The sequence below is a fragment of the Abramis brama genome (genome assembly GCF_963993115.1).
Source record: "Abramis brama genome assembly, chromosome: 11".
In the NCBI taxonomy this organism is placed as follows: domain Eukaryota; kingdom Metazoa; phylum Chordata; class Actinopteri; order Cypriniformes; family Leuciscidae; genus Abramis; species Abramis brama.
The window spans coordinates 5089274-5106713 of NC_139973.1; the positions used below are offsets into that span (position 1 = coordinate 5089274).

At 35.3% G+C, this 17440-nt stretch overlaps 1 protein-coding gene across 2 annotated transcripts in view; it reads right to left on the minus strand.

Moving 5' to 3' along the window:
- ripor3 (RIPOR family member 3) overlaps nucleotides 1–17440 on the minus strand; it is a 40150-nt gene that overhangs the window by 3050 nt on the left and 19660 nt on the right. For both annotated transcript variants that reach the window (XM_084128389.1, XM_084128390.1), the window contains exons 3-21: nucleotides 13123–13272; nucleotides 12952–13030; nucleotides 12844–12867; nucleotides 12690–12743; nucleotides 12440–12589; nucleotides 12124–12187; nucleotides 11985–12028; nucleotides 10967–11092; nucleotides 9514–9659; nucleotides 6923–7052; nucleotides 6248–6460; nucleotides 4888–5268; nucleotides 4279–4415; nucleotides 3233–3434; nucleotides 2990–3119; nucleotides 2548–2703; nucleotides 1094–1252; nucleotides 684–886; nucleotides 144–227 (exon numbers count right to left, since the gene is read on the minus strand). In XM_084128389.1, coding sequence (XP_083984515.1) covers nucleotides 144–227; nucleotides 684–886; nucleotides 1094–1252; nucleotides 2548–2703; nucleotides 2990–3119; nucleotides 3233–3434; nucleotides 4279–4415; nucleotides 4888–5268; nucleotides 6248–6460; nucleotides 6923–7052; nucleotides 9514–9659; nucleotides 10967–11092; nucleotides 11985–12028; nucleotides 12124–12187; nucleotides 12440–12589; nucleotides 12690–12743; nucleotides 12844–12867; nucleotides 12952–13030; nucleotides 13123–13272 — 2632 coding nt within the window. The remainder of the gene's footprint in view (nucleotides 1–143; nucleotides 228–683; nucleotides 887–1093; nucleotides 1253–2547; nucleotides 2704–2989; nucleotides 3120–3232; nucleotides 3435–4278; nucleotides 4416–4887; nucleotides 5269–6247; nucleotides 6461–6922; nucleotides 7053–9513; nucleotides 9660–10966; nucleotides 11093–11984; nucleotides 12029–12123; nucleotides 12188–12439; nucleotides 12590–12689; nucleotides 12744–12843; nucleotides 12868–12951; nucleotides 13031–13122; nucleotides 13273–17440) is intronic.

Here is a 17440-nt window from a genome sequence, read left to right on the forward strand (position 1 = left end):
AGTGTTTTCAGGGTTCTTTGATGGATAGAAAATTCAAAAGAACAGAATTTTCAAAATGACATTATAAATGTCTCAAGTGTCACTTTTGATTGCATCATAAATATCAACAGCAGTAAAAGGTAAAAAAGTAAAAAAAAATGTACCTTCAGACTTTTCAGAGCCAGACAGGCCTCATGCCGCACGTGTGTGTTGCTGTTTTTCAACAGGTCTGTGTAGTGAACCACTGCCTATAAAAAGCCACACAACTATATCACATGAAAAGCTCAGCTCTATTAATCCACACTTGAAAATGCTTGAATGTGATTACATTAGATAACAATAAGAAAGATAGCTTTGTGAAGTAGTATTTGTGTTTGATAGCAAGTTAAGGCCCATTCACACCGAGAACGATAACTATGAAGATTTACCTATATTAGCGTCCACACCAACACACAATAACATTCTGTGTATTATACATTCTGTGCGGTCTGCCACATTAAATGCTCAAGCTATTTAAAGTAGGATGGATTTTGATTGGCTGTCAGATCATAAGCTGTAAAAAAATATTTTGAAAGTGATTCCAACAATCTGCCATTTTCGTAATAGTTGTGGTGCGGACTCAGCAATTGTTTTATATTTAGAGTTATTTTTAATACTATCTCATTATCATCCATGATGTGAACAGGCCTTCAGGCTTCTTCTACCTTTGTCCTGAAGGATTTGGAGCGCGAGGCTCTGCCGAGGCAGGACGAGGCCGCTGAAGACACCTTGTGATTGGCGTCTGTCTGTAGCTTGGCCAGGAGCTGGAGGACTCGTCCTGTCGGCTGCAGCTCAGAGATGCGCTTCCCTTTCAGCTTTTGCAGAGCTCGCCTCCTCTTGGGACTCTCCAGACAGGCTATCAGATACACTGCAGCAAGCCGATCCGAGGGAGAAAGACAGGGGGAAGTCTCTTAATGAGATCTAATGAGAAGAATCCTTGAAGGTGATTGATTGATGCTGAAAGCAGTAAACTCGCAGGGAACCATCGAGGACAGAAGCATCTGTATTTAAGCCTAGTTTCTGTGACGTTTGCATCCTAAAGCGAGATGTGTCTGCAAGCACTCTGTGCTGTTACCTTCTTTAGAGAGGAGAGAGATGTGCTCCCCAAAGTCACTTATACTCCATCTGTTGAGGTAGACTAAGAGCTGAAACACAGTCACTCGGTCTGTAGTGCACAGAGTCACAGACGCCATCATACAGCTGCACTGCACCTGATACAGCAACTGACTGAACACTGCAGGACCAAAGAAAACCACAAACATCTAGACCTTAGAAGACTAGTTCTGGATAAAGACAACGCAACATATATTTATTATTTTACAAATTATTGGATGCTAGTTTAAGAATTAAATTCTGATGAAACACTAAATATAATAATAATAGTAATATAGTAAAATAAAATATATACAATTGTTTTATATATAATAAAATATTAGATATTTTAGTTGACAATGACAATGAATAAACCATACATTTACTTTATTATACAAAGTTTATTAGATTATTTCAAAAGACATTTAAGTATTATTTCGAAGAGATCTTAATTATAAGATACAATGAATAGAACAATTAAAATTAGGGCTGTCAAAAGATTAATCGCGATTAATCGCATCCAAAATAAAAGTTTGTTTTTAATAATATATGTGTGTGTACTGTGTATAATTAAATTTGTATATATAAATACACACACATGCATGTATATATTTAAGAAAAATGTGTTATTTATATATAAAAAAAATTATATTTATATATAATATAAACTATATAAATATATATACAGTATATGTATGCAAATATTTCTTAAATATATACATGCATGTGTGTGTATTTATATATACAAAATAATTATACACAGTACACACACATATATTATGTAAACACAAACTTTTATTTTGGATGCGATTAATCGTGATTAATCTTTTGACAGCCCTAATTAAAATATAATATTATACTATAATTCAAATATAGTAAAATAACAATATATAATAAAATAATATAATTTAAAATATAATAAAATTATACTATTATAGTAAATTATACTATAAAATGATATGCAATTATTCCATATATATTATTAGATATTATATTTAGATGATTAGATATTTATTTACAAATTGAGGGATTTCAGTTGTTTGAAAATGAATTATTAAATTCGTAGGGACAAGAATATACATTTATTTTATTATACAAATATTATTTCAAGGACAATTAAGTATTATTTCGTTTTTTATTTTATAAAATTATTTATACATAGCTTTTTAAATTATTAAAAAATTAAAAAATACTATTTAAAAATATATATTACAATAGAAATATATATATAAAAAAAATACTTAAAAAAAAAATAGAATAGAATAGAAATATCCTGCAGAAATGAGTACAATATTTTAGTGAATGATATTCTCAAGAAAGAATAGAATATACTGTAACATTATTCTTTTATTTCATTCCAATCTGCCTAGGGTATTTTTTTATTTCAGTAGTTTGTGGATTACATTTTTAAGGAACATTAGAAGAGAACATCTGCACCTGCATCAGTCTGGCCTGGCTGTTTGGCTTTGACTTTGTGGATGTAATGTTTGCGCAGTGTCCTGAGAAAACCATCCGCAGGGCAGCAGAAAGGCGAATCACTCTCGCTGCAGTCCTTCCAAAATACTTCAATCCCCTTAGGAGCTCTGGCCAACACTGAGACACATCCACACACATGACTAATGCATATACAAGGCTTCACACTGACACGGGGAAGAGCCTGTGACCGCCAACAGTATAAAGTAACAGTCATAGCTCATATTACATATTCTAGTGTTACCCTTAGATGTTATGGGAACGAAAATGTGCCACAATCAATCATAAACTAAAGGTTAGTATTAGTGTTTGTGGGAAATCTATAAATCTCAATTATTAGGATCTAAGGAGAGCTATCTCAGTGGTATAGCTACTCATTCAAGGCCTGGTATTTTGCAAGACTTACACTCTGTCACTGAGATTTCATCCATCATCCTCTGCGCCAGAGCACCGATGTTTTCCAGCACGTCAACTTGCCGTGACAGTTCCTCCATGATGTCTTCACGCACAAGATCGGAGTCAGAATGCTTCAGTGCCTGGGAGGAGACAGAACTTGAGCTTACGCACACACTTACACAAAGTAACAATAGGCTACATAATGATTAGTGTGTGATTAATCAACACTGGTCTAATGAGACTGATTCCTCACCCTCAACAGCACTACACACACACTGAGGTGGCTTTCAAGAGCTTGATCCAGACTGTAGACTCCTGTACTGAGTGACGGCTTTACTGTACCGTCTCCTCGCTGTCTGACCTGCGCTTCACCTATGGCCTCAGAGGATGGAGAGTTCTTATCCTGAGATAACAGACCCACGCTTTTCAGGCTGTTCTCATTAACTGAACCAATCCTGAAATCAAATCAAATAAAGTTTGGCCTTAAATACATACAATTTATATATTTAAGCAATTTTAAAGCACTTTGAATCACCATTGTATAAAATGTGCAATATAAATAAACCTGCCTTGCCGAAATTATTTGATTTTTAATAATGAAATTATTATTTTTATAATTTAATTATTATAAAGATAGAAATTTTGTATTTATTTTTTTCTGAAACCTGTAAGGTAATAGATTTACAATTTTATATGCAAAAAAAGTTTTGGAATATCATGATATCCATGCAAAGGTAAATTAAACATTATATCTTATTTAAATATGTGATTGTTAATTACATAAAATAATATGCATAGCCATCTGACCTTTGCCTGAGAAATAAATGTGAGAATGCACATTTCATGCATTTCTCCACTTCGTCCACAAGATGGCACTTTAAGTCTTAATTTAACATGTTAGCACAGCAACTTTCCTTTTTTGCATGCATTTATACAGACATTGGCCCATATGGTCGGATCAATGCTGAAGATCAAAATCTTTCTTTTGCACCAATAGATTTGCCATTTAAATTCTTTAAAACATGTCCAAATTATACCCCCCCCCCAATAAAAAAAGTAAAACTATTTTTTAGTACCATTCCCACCTCTGTAATGAGAAAAAAGCTACTTTATTTGAAAGTATTTATACATCATGTTAGTATTTGTTGTACTACATTTAGTTATACATCTACATTAGTTGTACTACATCTACATTTTAGCCTTTCAAGTTCTTTTTTTTTTTTTTTTGTCTCTTGAATTGTTTTGCCATTTCTTTATGGGATTCACTTGGACAGCCCAGCTAAAAAGGTTTTGACTTACCCAGTGTACCCGAGTCTGATGCTGCCCGTACATGAGATTTCATCTTCATTACAATCAGCAGAGAGGAAGTCGAAACTGCCCAGCACTTCCTCTTCCTCTACTGCTAGTGAGGGCATCTGTGGAGTGTCGAGGCCCTTCTAACATCAGGAAAGATGAAAAACATGTCAATGAGACAACAGCAAACAGATACTTATCCACAATGCATAGAGAAAAACAGTCCAACTCCATCACAATGTAGGGTCAATCTCATGAAAACATGTTCAGATCAATTTCACCCCACAAATTAAATGAAAAGAAAAAAGTTTTTTACATTAAGATTTATATATATATATATATATATATATATATATATATATATATAAATAATGGTCATAAAAATTATTTCAAGTATATATTTAACAAAATATATAAATATGGTCATAAAATATGCCTATTTGCTTTACACTTTAAAAAAATAAATAAAAGGCATAATTAAAAAAAAAATCCTTCTTTTGATTTTGGGGTGAAATATGTCCCGGATATGTTTTTACACATTTACACATCCATCTATAATTATTCTTTTTCTAATTACTCTACCAGTCCATCAATCCATCAATTCACCGATCTCACCTTCAAGACCTGACTGAGTTGGCGTATCTGCAGATCTAGTTTCTTTAACGTCTCTACATTGCTTGTTTCCTCCAGCTCTTTATTCAGTTCCTCTAGCAGTGAACCAACTCTCTTAGCCACAGCTCTCTTCTGAGCTTTGCCTGCTTTTCTGTCCTTCAGTGCAAGTCTGTCTTCAAGTCCCTGCTTGAACGTGGTCTCCTCTTCAGCGGCCGTCGTCTCTTGAGCGTCTCCTTCACCTGTGCTAGGGCTCACCTCTCCATTCTGCTTGAGGATGTCAGGCGTGCTGTAGCGGTGGAAGAGGAATATGGAGTCTCGCTTGCTGCCCGCAGGACTGGGGGAAGCTGTGTCAGTCTCCGAGGGCCATTCCACACTCTCCTCTGCCTAGAGGTTATCCATGGAAAGAAGTCATTTCTGACGCAACTGTTTAGCTTTCTTATTTTTTAAATTGTTAAATATCTTAACAGATGTTTTCTTTATATATAAGACAACAATTTCATGTAATTTTAAAACAAATATATAATAAAAAAAATTACAATAATGATTTTATTTTTATTATAAAAGTGGTTATTGCTAATAATAAAAATATAAAACAATATACTAAAATCATTAGGGGCCAAGCAGCAATAATGAAAAATGTATAATGATTTATTTTATTATAAAATTGGTTATTGCTTATAATACAAATTTGAAAAATACAGTAATATTATATTATTTATTATGACTTTTTTTTATATTTTAATATCTAAAATATTTTTATATTTAAAATATGTATATATAAAAAAAATCCACCAAAAGCAAAGTGATTTATATACGTATATACACACATATATATATATATATATATATATATATATATATATATATATATATATATATATATATACACACACACACATATATATATATATATGTGTGTATATACGTATATCATTATACGTATATAAATCACTTTTTGCTTTTGGTGGATTTTATATACACACACACACGTTTGTATATATATATATATATATATATATATATATATTCACATATATTAGTGTTGTCAAATCAATTAATCGCATCTAACATTAAAAGTTTTTGTTTACATAATATATGTGTGTGTGTATATATATTATTTTTATATATATTATATGTCTGTGTGTATATACCTTATATATATATATAGGTGTATATGCATATATACATAGACACGCACACACAGACACACACACATAATATATATAAATATAATAATATATAAACACATTATGTAAACAAAAATGTATGTTAGATGCGATAAATCTTTTTGACAGCACTATATATATATATATACACACACACAGTATATATAAACAAAAACAAAAAAACTATCAATTCATACATCTTCTGTGGGCGTCTTTGATAGATCATCATCCTGTAACTTAGTGTCAAGAACAGGGAGGTGTGTAAGTGGCGGGTTTCTTGTCTTCTCATAGGCAGGAGGACTAAGTGCCTGGGTGGAGTCAGCAAGGTAGCTGAGTAGAGACACACCCCTAGATTCACGTGAGCCAATGGAAAAAGAGCCATCTGCATCCTGTATCTGACGCATCATAGACTACAGCATAAAAACACAGATCAAATCACGTGATGACATTTAAGCTCTTCAGGGCAAAGACAAGAGTTTATTGAGGGCGAAGTGGGTAATTTCTGCATCATTAGCGTCTTTTTGTCCAATGACGACAAACTCCAGACTAAACCTTTCCGACATCAGCAGAAATCTTGTTTGGGTTTGTGTTGCACCATTTCAACTTGAGGATTTTTTTCTTTTTGCACAGTCTGCATTGGCTTTCACCCAAGATCTCACTTGGGTCATATTGTTCTATCTGTCACATAACAATCAAAAAGCACAGATAAAATCTCACAGTGCACACCTGGCTTCAGTTATCGTTGTCTCTGCATATTAAACCAAGATAGGAGAAAATATTTTAGCTTCGGAAATTACACACTTCACCTTTAAGTGTTTGTGAGCGGTCATGCTGGGAGTGTGTGTATGTGTGGTTGTAGGTCACAAACTCACTAGAAAGTATTTCTCAGTGAAACTGGGTGTGTTGGGAGGTGTCCAGCTATATACGGATCCCTTTCTGCTGTGGATGGACTGGCGGCTGGCGGACGCTGTGAGAGGCCTCACCTCAGAGCTATCAAATGGACTAAAGGAAGAAAAAGTGAGGGAACAAGAAACTGTCAAGAAAAATGGACTCTGGTGCGCTTAGATGTCCAAAATAATTATTTTCTGAAAAGGCACGAACAGTAAACAGAATTCAGAAGGATTAAATATTGGGTGTTTGGATTTAAACTGGAATGTCCATTGTGTTTAGAGCTAACTACAGATCTAGCTAGTTGTTACCCGTATAGTCACAATTGTAGGTGTGACCTCAACCTCCCACCTTAACCATAGCCTTACACATAACCCCACCTCAAACCTTAAACATAACCTTACCCATAATCCCACTCCTGTCCTTAAGCATAATTCAGTCTCCCTGAAACTCCTATACTTACTTGCACCCAACAATAAACTACCAACTGATGTTCAAAACGCTTTAAGTTACACTTTTAAATCTGTTTTTAAAAATATACAAAAATGTACAAAAGATTTATTTTATATGATACTTTTATTCAGCAAGGATGCATTAAATTGATCAAAAGTGTAAGTAAAGACATTTATAATGTTACAAAAGATTTCTGTTTCAATTAAATGCTGTTCTTCTGAACTTTCCATTCATCAAAGAATCCTGAAAAACTGTATCACGGTTTCCACAGAAATTATATATTTATATATAATTAAATTACTTTATCAGAATGTTTAGCACTCAATATCTAACCATTGTAATCTGACTTTCCAACTGAATTTTGATACTAGATGGAGACTGAGGTTATGTCTAAACATAGATTTCTTTTGTTCTAAACAATGTTTTTTTTTTTTTTTTTTTGACATTCACTATTCTACTCAAAACATTATTACACATGATGTGTGGAGTGTCAGTGTGTGTTTGTCATCACTGGTTGATGAAGAGTGACACTGTAAACAGAGACTAAGCAGAACCAAAGAAAATGAGGTGACAGCAGTGAACTAACACACACACACACACACACACACACACACACACAGAGAGATGCTGAACAGGCTGTGAGGTGTGTTTAATTTAGTGACGCTGTAAAAAGAGGCTATGAAAAATCGTTTCCACCTGGACTGTGTAAAAACCAATGTAATTCGATCGGTGTGTGTGAGAGGGATGGGGTAGTGATGGACTATTTATCCATCTCTCTGCAGTCAGCTGTTCTTCCACAGCTGGTGTGTGTTAGCTGATAGCAAAGCCGTACTTTACAGGGGGTGTGTTTGTGTGCGAGATCAGTGTCTTGTTGACTCAATTACATGAAAAAGTGGCCTAAAATATTCTGTGAATAGCACTCTTACTGTATTTGTCATGTTTGTGAAATCCAGATGTTAGAACATTAAATTATCCATCAAGTGTGCTGTCAAGGCATCTGAGCTATCCCTACGAATGGTAACCTCGCTGTAACAGTGGCTGGTATCCGTTGTTATATGTAGTTAATGCAAAGCTGAATTTTCAGCATCCTTACTCCAGTCTTCAGTGTCACATGATCCTTCAGAAATCATTCTAATATGCTGATTTGCTGCTAAAGAAACATTTCTTATTTTTTCTGGATTCTTTGATGAATAGAAAGTTCAATTGAACAGTGTTTAAAAGTTAAAATGTAGAAGTCTTTTTTGCCTATTTTGATCAATTTAATGCACCCTTGCTAGAGCTGCATGATTAATCATTAAAAGATCACTTTCTCGATTCAGACACCGGCAGATCTCATTCCTACTTGACAAAGATTAGTCTGTGTCTATTAAACCTTTGACAAAATCACAGAGAACATTCAGATCTGCGTTGGCGCTGCCACTGACCAGAGAGAGCAGTGGTCATGTATATGAAACATTCTTTCATTATTATTTCTGTGCTACCAATAATCATATTATCACAGAAGTACTGAGATAAAAGTTTATAGCTCGGATATAAACAATGATGTCATCAGAAGCAATCCAAATAGAGTAAAATACCATTTGAAAGTAACTTGGTGCTTAAAATAATGATTATATCAATTACATCGTTACACCAGTAGGTGGCGAAAAGTGATTGTTATTATAAAAAATGAATTTGTCATTGAATCATTCATTCAAGAGGTTCGTTCAAAAACGCTGATTCATTCACTCATTTATGAGTGAGTCATTAAATTTAGACTTTTTTTAAAAAATAATTCATTGAAATTAATTAAGCATTTTTAAACAGACTGCAGCACTTAATTTGTCAGAACCTCCAATAAATTACGTCATTTTAGTTGAAAAAAACCCCCGCACTTCTCAATTTATCCAGAATCATGCAGCTCTAACCCTTGCTATATAAAAGTATTGATTTAAAAAATAAAATAAAAAAGTACTGAACACAAACTTTCACAAGAGGTGTGTAAAAGTCAATAGTTTGGTGTCACTGATATTAAACCTGATCAATAATATCTTAAAGTGCCCACTGTCATTCACTTTTTAAGTAGCATTTTTAGCACTTTATAAAAGTTTGTCTGTCTTGTAAACTCCATGCATGCACTTACTTCCAAACCACCTCTAGCTGTAGCTTGATGGTTCCCAGTTCTGTTATGTCCACAACCATCATCTGTGGCCGTGCTGTGAAAAAATCTGCACTCCTGCACGTTACCATACCGACCAGGATAGAGCTCAACCCCTTGACCTCTGTTACCTACAGGACAAGAGACCACACAGTGTAACATGCATTAAAGGGGTGGTATAATGCCCTTTTCACAAGATGTAAAATAAGTCTTTGATGTCCCCAGAGTGTGTATGTGAAGTTTTAGCTCAAAATACCCCACAGATATTTTTATATAGCATGTTAAAGTTGTCAATTTTTGAGGGTGAGCAAAAACGCACCGTTTTTGTGTCTGTTCCTTTAAATGCAAATGAGCTGCAGCTCCCGACACAGAGGGCGGAGCTTCAAGAGCTTGTGTCCTTTTACCTCACACAGACATGCACTGGAAATTTCTAAAACTTTTAGCCTTTTTATGTTCAAACCGAAGTCAGAAAGATGGAGAGACTCAAGAAGAAGTGACAACATGTAGACAACATTTCTGAATGGTTAGTTGGTGAATTTATGTAGCTTATGTGTAGTTATCTTCTAGTTATTGATTAGCATATTCTGTCTTGATAATCTATAAATCACATTCCCGGAGGCGGGGTTTATGTAAATTTTAGGGTTAGTGATGTCATTAACCGGGGAGGAAGCTCCTGTAGTCCCTACCAGCCGTTTGTTGTAGTCCTTAAAAAGCAATTTCTTTAAAATAAAATATCTCCCTTTGCTTTGAACTTTGAGCTTTGTAACTTTGGAGATGTTGTTTATGCTCAAACAGCAACATTACACACTAACTAAAGTTAAAAAAGTGAAATCATATTCAACCACCCCTTTAACAGTGTCAAAAAGTACCATGATAAAACCATGATATAATTTGAAGCATGTTCATCAGCTTAATGCATATCAGCGAGTTTCTATCTAGAGTGTTGCTGTGTGGTTGCTTACTAGTTGAGGGGATTTTTTGCCCATTTCATCATTGATCAGACAAAAATAGTATGTCAAATCACTTAGAAAAGTAACAGCACACCTCTCCTCAAAAAGCCGCATGCCATTAATTTGAAATTTCATATTTGAGATCTGATTTTGAGTGACAAGGGTTTAAGAGAGTAGAAAGAGGAAATCATAATTTTCATCTGAATTAGTTTGGCTCCATGTCTGTATTTTCAAGGATGGAATTCATTTCAGACAACCAAACCTTTTATAAGCATTGTTACACTGGTCCAAAAAGCTTCAGGCAGTCTGTTAAACATCTCTATCATTCTCTCTCAGGGGGTCTGTGGGCGGTTTCTTCTATTTAGATCTAACAAACAGTATATGGACAAAAGCCCTGGAACCTTCTGTCATCACAACCCCCGTAGACGACCCTGACAGGAAGTGGTATTTGCGCAGGTGTGAGCGCGAGTACACGTGGACGAGCTCACCTTGATCTCAAAGTTCCCATGGATGTGAGGGAGGAAGACCATCTCTTCTTCGTCCCACAGCTGTCGGTCATCCGTCTGGATTCGCCCTCTGATCCTCCATCTCTGACGGCCCAGCCGGATCAACACCTATATAACAAAATATCAAACCAAGTGGCATTAATATTAAAGAAAAATAGCATGAGCACACTTTACAAGCAAAACATTTAGCGAAAGAAATGTTTGTTAGGTTTTAACTGAAAAAATGTCTGTTCAAAATCAAGAAAGAATGTTGAAAATTGTTGTAAAAGATACATGAACACGTCCATAGTTAATGTGACGAACTTCATACAACCATTAAGAATGACTTTCTCTTATGTCTAGCATAATGTTTGCATTTATTTTGATATCCAACACAATGAAATTCATGGACCATCTAAATTTTCCAAATAGTTTTTGGGGCGACTGTGTGTGAATGTGTGGTCTTGTGCATCAGCCAGTCGATGGCTCCTGTGACCACATTCCATTGTGCATGAAGTCACTGGAAACATGGCCTTAAAAATGTAATCGAATAGCTGGTGAAATATGTCATTTCTGCCTAATATTTTAACTCAAAAGCACCATAACTCATTTGTGTCTTTCATAGGCTGATAAGACACCGAGTCTTGGATTAAGAGTGATGTTTTAGGGTCAAATGCTAAGGGTCAAATGCCTCCACGTCTTTTTTGCTTTTGTGTATTAAAGTGATAGTTCTGTGATTATTTACTCACCCTCATGGCGTTCAAAATCCGTATGACTTTCTTTCTTTCAGTCATATATTTTTATGGTGCTTTTTTGTCAGTTTGGGAGACCAAACTGATCATTAATTTCCAGTGAATGAATAGAAATGAATGATCCCCCCATCATTCTAGTGAATCATTCATTTTCACTGGAAAATAGGAGTGTGCTGACATATGAGGGTGCGTAAATGATGAACTATCCCTTTAAGTGTATAACAACAGTAACTGGTCCAGCAACAGGATGTTGGGTTAAACCTCCTCACCTCATACTGATCTCCAGGACAAAGCCGGGCAAAGCCTATCAACCCTGCCTCAGCAAAAGAGAAAAAATATTAGATGTTTAGGAGACCAACGTTCATCTGGAACTCAAATTCCTGCATATGTGAGGTGCTGTGTATGTACCTTTCATTTTGATTTGTAGCTCTCCCAGCAAGATTTCCAGTTCTCCTTCCATTACACACATGTCCTGCAGGTAGAGATGAGTGTGAGATGTTTGAATTTACATTATAGGTTCTTTTTCATCAACGCACTTGGTTAGATATAATTCGCGAACAAAGGAAAAGCGGAGTGTGGTTAAGCCCGTTTTGTTATGTTGGGCTGGTCGGGATGTTTTGAAAGAGCCACCGAGCCACAGTGTTTACGCTTGTTGGGAAAATGACCACACAAATGGCTTACTTATAGTTTGTTGTGTGTGTATGCTGTCCAAGACAGGCTTTACCTCCAGGCTGTGTCTGTGGTTACGGTTCAGCTCCAGTAAACTCTCTCGAGACTGTCGTGAAGACGGGGACAGAGAGAACGCTCTCTTCATGTTCAAAGCGCCTTGGCACAGCCGCCACTGGATACAGTACGACTCGTACAGCTCTTCAACCTGTTGACATCCACATTCACACAATACAGGTTTATTCTTAACAAATCTGACCAGTGTTCATACGCAATCAAATTAAATGAGTATTTTTAGGTTGTGTTACCTTACTAATCTGAAACTCTAAGCGTCGTATGTATCTTTCTAAGGCTCGTATCTCCTGTTGTTAGCAAGCAGGGCATAAAAAGATTACATTTTGTAACCATTTTTGACAAAACACTCAAATTATTGAATATTAGCATTTGTTAATGACAACGTACCTTTTCCAGGTCATAGAAAAAACCCTGAGGAATGAAGAATAGTTAATAATAATACATGAAAAAGATGGATTAGGACTAGTTGAAGTTATTCTCAGTATAAAGTCTCACCAGTCTGGAGTTCCTCTTTGTGTCTCTCTGCTGGGATGACAGGAAGTCCAGCTCTGTTTGATGGTTTTCCAAGTAGTCCCTATACAGGATGAGATGTCATTAACATTACACAAAACTAGTGTGTGCAGTCCACAAATGGCTTCATTACTCTACTACGATGACTGCACATACTTGAGCCCTTTCCTCAAAGCCTGGAAGATTCTGTCCACCTGCTCAGGCTGTTGCCCCCAGACGCTGCCGCCCACCCGACCCGAAGAGGGAATTCTGGGAGATTTCCCTGCTATGACTTTTGTGCGGAGAGAGCTACGAGCCGAGGAAAGTCTGCAGGGTGAGATGGAATAGTCAAGGTGGCGAAAAAAGATATACACTTATATACACTATTGTTATATTAAGGTCACTACTTGTCACTATTGTCCATAAGTTTTTTTTTAAATATATTAATACTTTTATAGAACAAGGGCACATTAAATTGATGAAAAGAGACAGTAAAGACATTTATATTGCTGTAAAACATTTCTATTTCAAATAAATGCTGTTCTTTCTATTAATCAAATCAGCATAATAGAATGATCTCTGAAGGATCATGTGACACTGAAGACTGGAGTAATGATGCTGAAAATTCAGCTTTGTCATCAGAGGAATACATAACATTTTAAGATATATACATTTATTTAAAATAATAATAATAATTCACAATATTACTGTTTTTATTGTATTTTTGATCAATTAAATGCAGTGGTGAGCAGAAGAGACTTCTTTCAAAAACATTAGAAAAATCTTACAGACTCCAAACTTTTGATTGTTGGTGTACGACAATTCAACTATTAAATCAATGTGAAATTCAATAATTAATAAAAATGATAATAAAGACAGTTATAATGTTAAAAATGCCTTTTTGTTCCAAATAAATACTGTTATTATGTATTTATGCTTTCTGCACCATTTCCTATAAGTGTGATTTAATTTTAAGACACTTATCACAGATCAAACTGTTCCCACAACAGCTCAAGACCTCATACTTAGATTTATCCATATATAATAGTCCTGTCTAATCATGTACTATCCAAGCCTTTATGTTTTTCTGCCTATTTGATTTGCATTTTGCCTTTTACTTCAACTTTATTGTTGTGCATTTTGGTTGTTCCCTCTGTTCAGAATAAATCCATTTTGCTTTCTATTTTAGATAAAGTTGGGCACCCTCAAGAACCACCTTCATCTCTTAAAGTCCCCTGTGGTGAAAATCAAGCTTTTAAATGTTGTTTATGTCTCTGTGGTGTTTTTTAATATGCTTTAAAACAAACCATGTGCAAAGTCGACACAAAGTCGACACATTGCTGAGTATTTTCTCTTTAAAACTGCAGTGAACCAAAGACAGTCTCAACAACACGGTTTGAAAACACTGGTGTTTCTGACGCCACAAACTACCTTGTAACCAATCATGTCAACGTGTGATCGTCAACGAGTGGATCTCTGAGCTGCTGTGAGTGAGTGGAGGCGGGGCTCATTTGCATATTGATAGAACCACGTATACTAAATGAGGCAAGGGTGTAATAGAGTTACATTCAAGCTATTTTAAGGCATGACAAAACATTTTCTTCAAGAAAAACACGTTTAAATATGTCATTTCGGTGATCAAGGGTGAGTTTTAAGGGATGAAATGATTGACTACAGGGGGACTTTAAATGAACTGAATAATCAATTTATAGAGAAATTTATTTCTTTTGGCCATTTCTGAACACATAGCTGAACTTCACAAGTGCATGCAATAATTCAAAAACCGAAAAAAGACTGCATTGCCATTTCCACACTTCATTAAGTAACACAATGGTTTCAGTTGGCCAGGAGAATAAGAACAGATTCTCACATTAGAATGCTTTCCCAAAACACTGTTGGCCACTGAAAATGATTGTTTTCATGATCACATTGTGGTTATTTCAAACTATAGTAATTTCAAACATGAATAATGTTTTTGAATGTATTTTTGGTAAATTAAACACTACTTTGGTCAACAGAAATATCGATTTCTTTCCAAAAACAACATTTGTTTTAGCAATTCCAAACTTTTGAACAGTAGTGTATGTTTTTATATTCTGAATTTAATCCTCACATCCCATTTTAGTTACACCCACAATATAATCTACATATTTCAGCGATGTTCTGACAGTGTATGCTTACACAGCATTCAAACTCAATGACTCAATGACAATGTCAATAAACTCTCTTAGGGAAGGCATTCCTCTGCGCTGCTCTGGGGGTCACCACCAATAACACAAGCTTTGGCTCTCTCACATCAGTATATTCCTTCCTGGCTCCATCACTGACATCTGTAACTCGCTGTAACTCGAGGTCCCTCAGCAGACAATGAGACAAGTAACACCTTTTTTCTCAATAAAGAGCTTGATTCTCTATACTTTCTCTTTTGGTGTATTTTTAAAACTATTTATGTGAGTGTAACAGCAGACTTTCAGTGAAAAACAACTTAATGGGGCTATATTACAAAAAAAAAAATTATTTTTAATGTTGTTAAAATTGTGTAATATTTAAAAATGTGATTATATCCTTATCCATTTAGTTAAGAGTGCATTGCGCTCGCCAAGAAAGCCTGCCACACACGCTCTTCTGATCGGCTGTGATTTTTGATTGATTTTGTCGCATCTCGTAGTCACGTTGTGTCTGGTGTGGACAAACAAATGGCTTGTTTCTGGAATGTTATCGCATCTGGTTAGGACTGGTGTAATACAGCCACTGTAATGTAGCCTAATTAATACAAGTTTTGCTTACATAAATTAGTCACTACCCAAAGAGGTTGTACACAGTCTCAAGAAAAGTAATCTGGTCATTTTTCATGTTCATCGACATAAAATTGTTGATATGCAGTGCTCATTTGACTACTGATCGCCCAACTACCAATGAAGGTTAAACAACAGTGTTGGGGAGTAACGGAATACATGTACCGGCGTTACGTATTCAGAATACAAATTATGAGTAACTGTATTCCGTTACAGTTACCATTTAAATAGTTGGTATTTAGAATACAGTTACATTGTTGAAATCAATGGATTACATAACGATACTTCTGTTTCACGAGTTTATTCACTCTCTAAATAAATTAAGGCAACTCCATGCATTTCCCAGAAGCCCCAATATGAAAACGAAAAAATGCGCGGTTTGCGTGATCAGTCACAATGGAGTCGGAAGAGGAGCAGCGGGAGCTAGAGGTAGAGATGGAGCCGGAACAACAGAGCCAGGGCAAGAATGCGTTTCTATCTTGGAAATTCAAACAGCATTTCACATTAAAGAAAGAGAAGGGAGCACGAAATATAACTGTGCAGTGCAACCTCTGCTTGCCAGCAACCAACCTCCTTTCAGCGTCCAACTCCACCTTCAACCCGAAGAAGCATCTTAAAGTAGGCCTACGGTTTTTTTTTTTTTTTTTTTTTTTTTAAAATATGTGCAGTCAAAACTTGAAATATAAATTCTCAGAAAATGCATTAATACCAATAGTGAAACATCTGTATATATCCATACTCCCTTAATAAAGGAGTCCAGACATTAGAAAAATATCGGTCTACATGCGTTTTATTTTTAATATGAGGGAAATAAAACATGCATGACACAAAAAATCTTTAACTTTTAGGTGCCAATCTGTGAATTACACTGCGCAAACCAAAAGTAATACTACTCACCGGATGAAGCAGGGTTGGCTCTCCACAGAACATAAAATATTAATTTTATTTTATTTTATCGCATTTATGAAAAAAAAAAAAAAAAAAAAAAATGTTACGGTCGTGTTCTCCGTTCAACCAAGCGGCACTAAAAGACTGCTTTAAAACTTACACAGAGACCTCAAACAGAAAGCACAAAGCCTTTCTTTAAAGTGAATTTCGTTTTGTATTAATTGTATCTTAATTTTAATCAGTGTTTCATCAACCAATTGCCTGGATTTAAGTAAATATAGCAGACAATAATCAGGACACGGAGGCGCCAGCGCGTGAACTGGAGCTGGTCTCATAAATGAACGCCCGTTTCACACATACTCTGTTTGCAGTGCGTTTTTTTTTTTTTGTACCCATGTTAACAGGTTAGAGCTTTCACACTGCGGCCCGTTTATCCGTTCCAGGAGCGGTGTGTATAGATCGTTTCCGCACCGAGTGTATTTCTGCTGTGCCGCAAACGCTGAATTAAAGTGACAGCGCATGGTTCGTGGTCAAAATGAACACAGATTGAGCTGAAAATATAGTAATTTCACCATAAATGCATTCAGTTAAATAAAATGTAGTAATACCATCATAAATGTATTTAATTAAATACTGCTTTTTTTCACAGTCATCTTTTTCTTTTAAGACCGGGGTAAAGCAATGAAAACAGTTTACTTTAACAAGGCGAAATAATGAACAACACTCGTCTGATTCGTGGAGGTTGAAAAACAAGTTATTTGTGGCATGCAAGATTTAGCCTATTGTATTAAAATTTAAATGCAAAAGAAAAG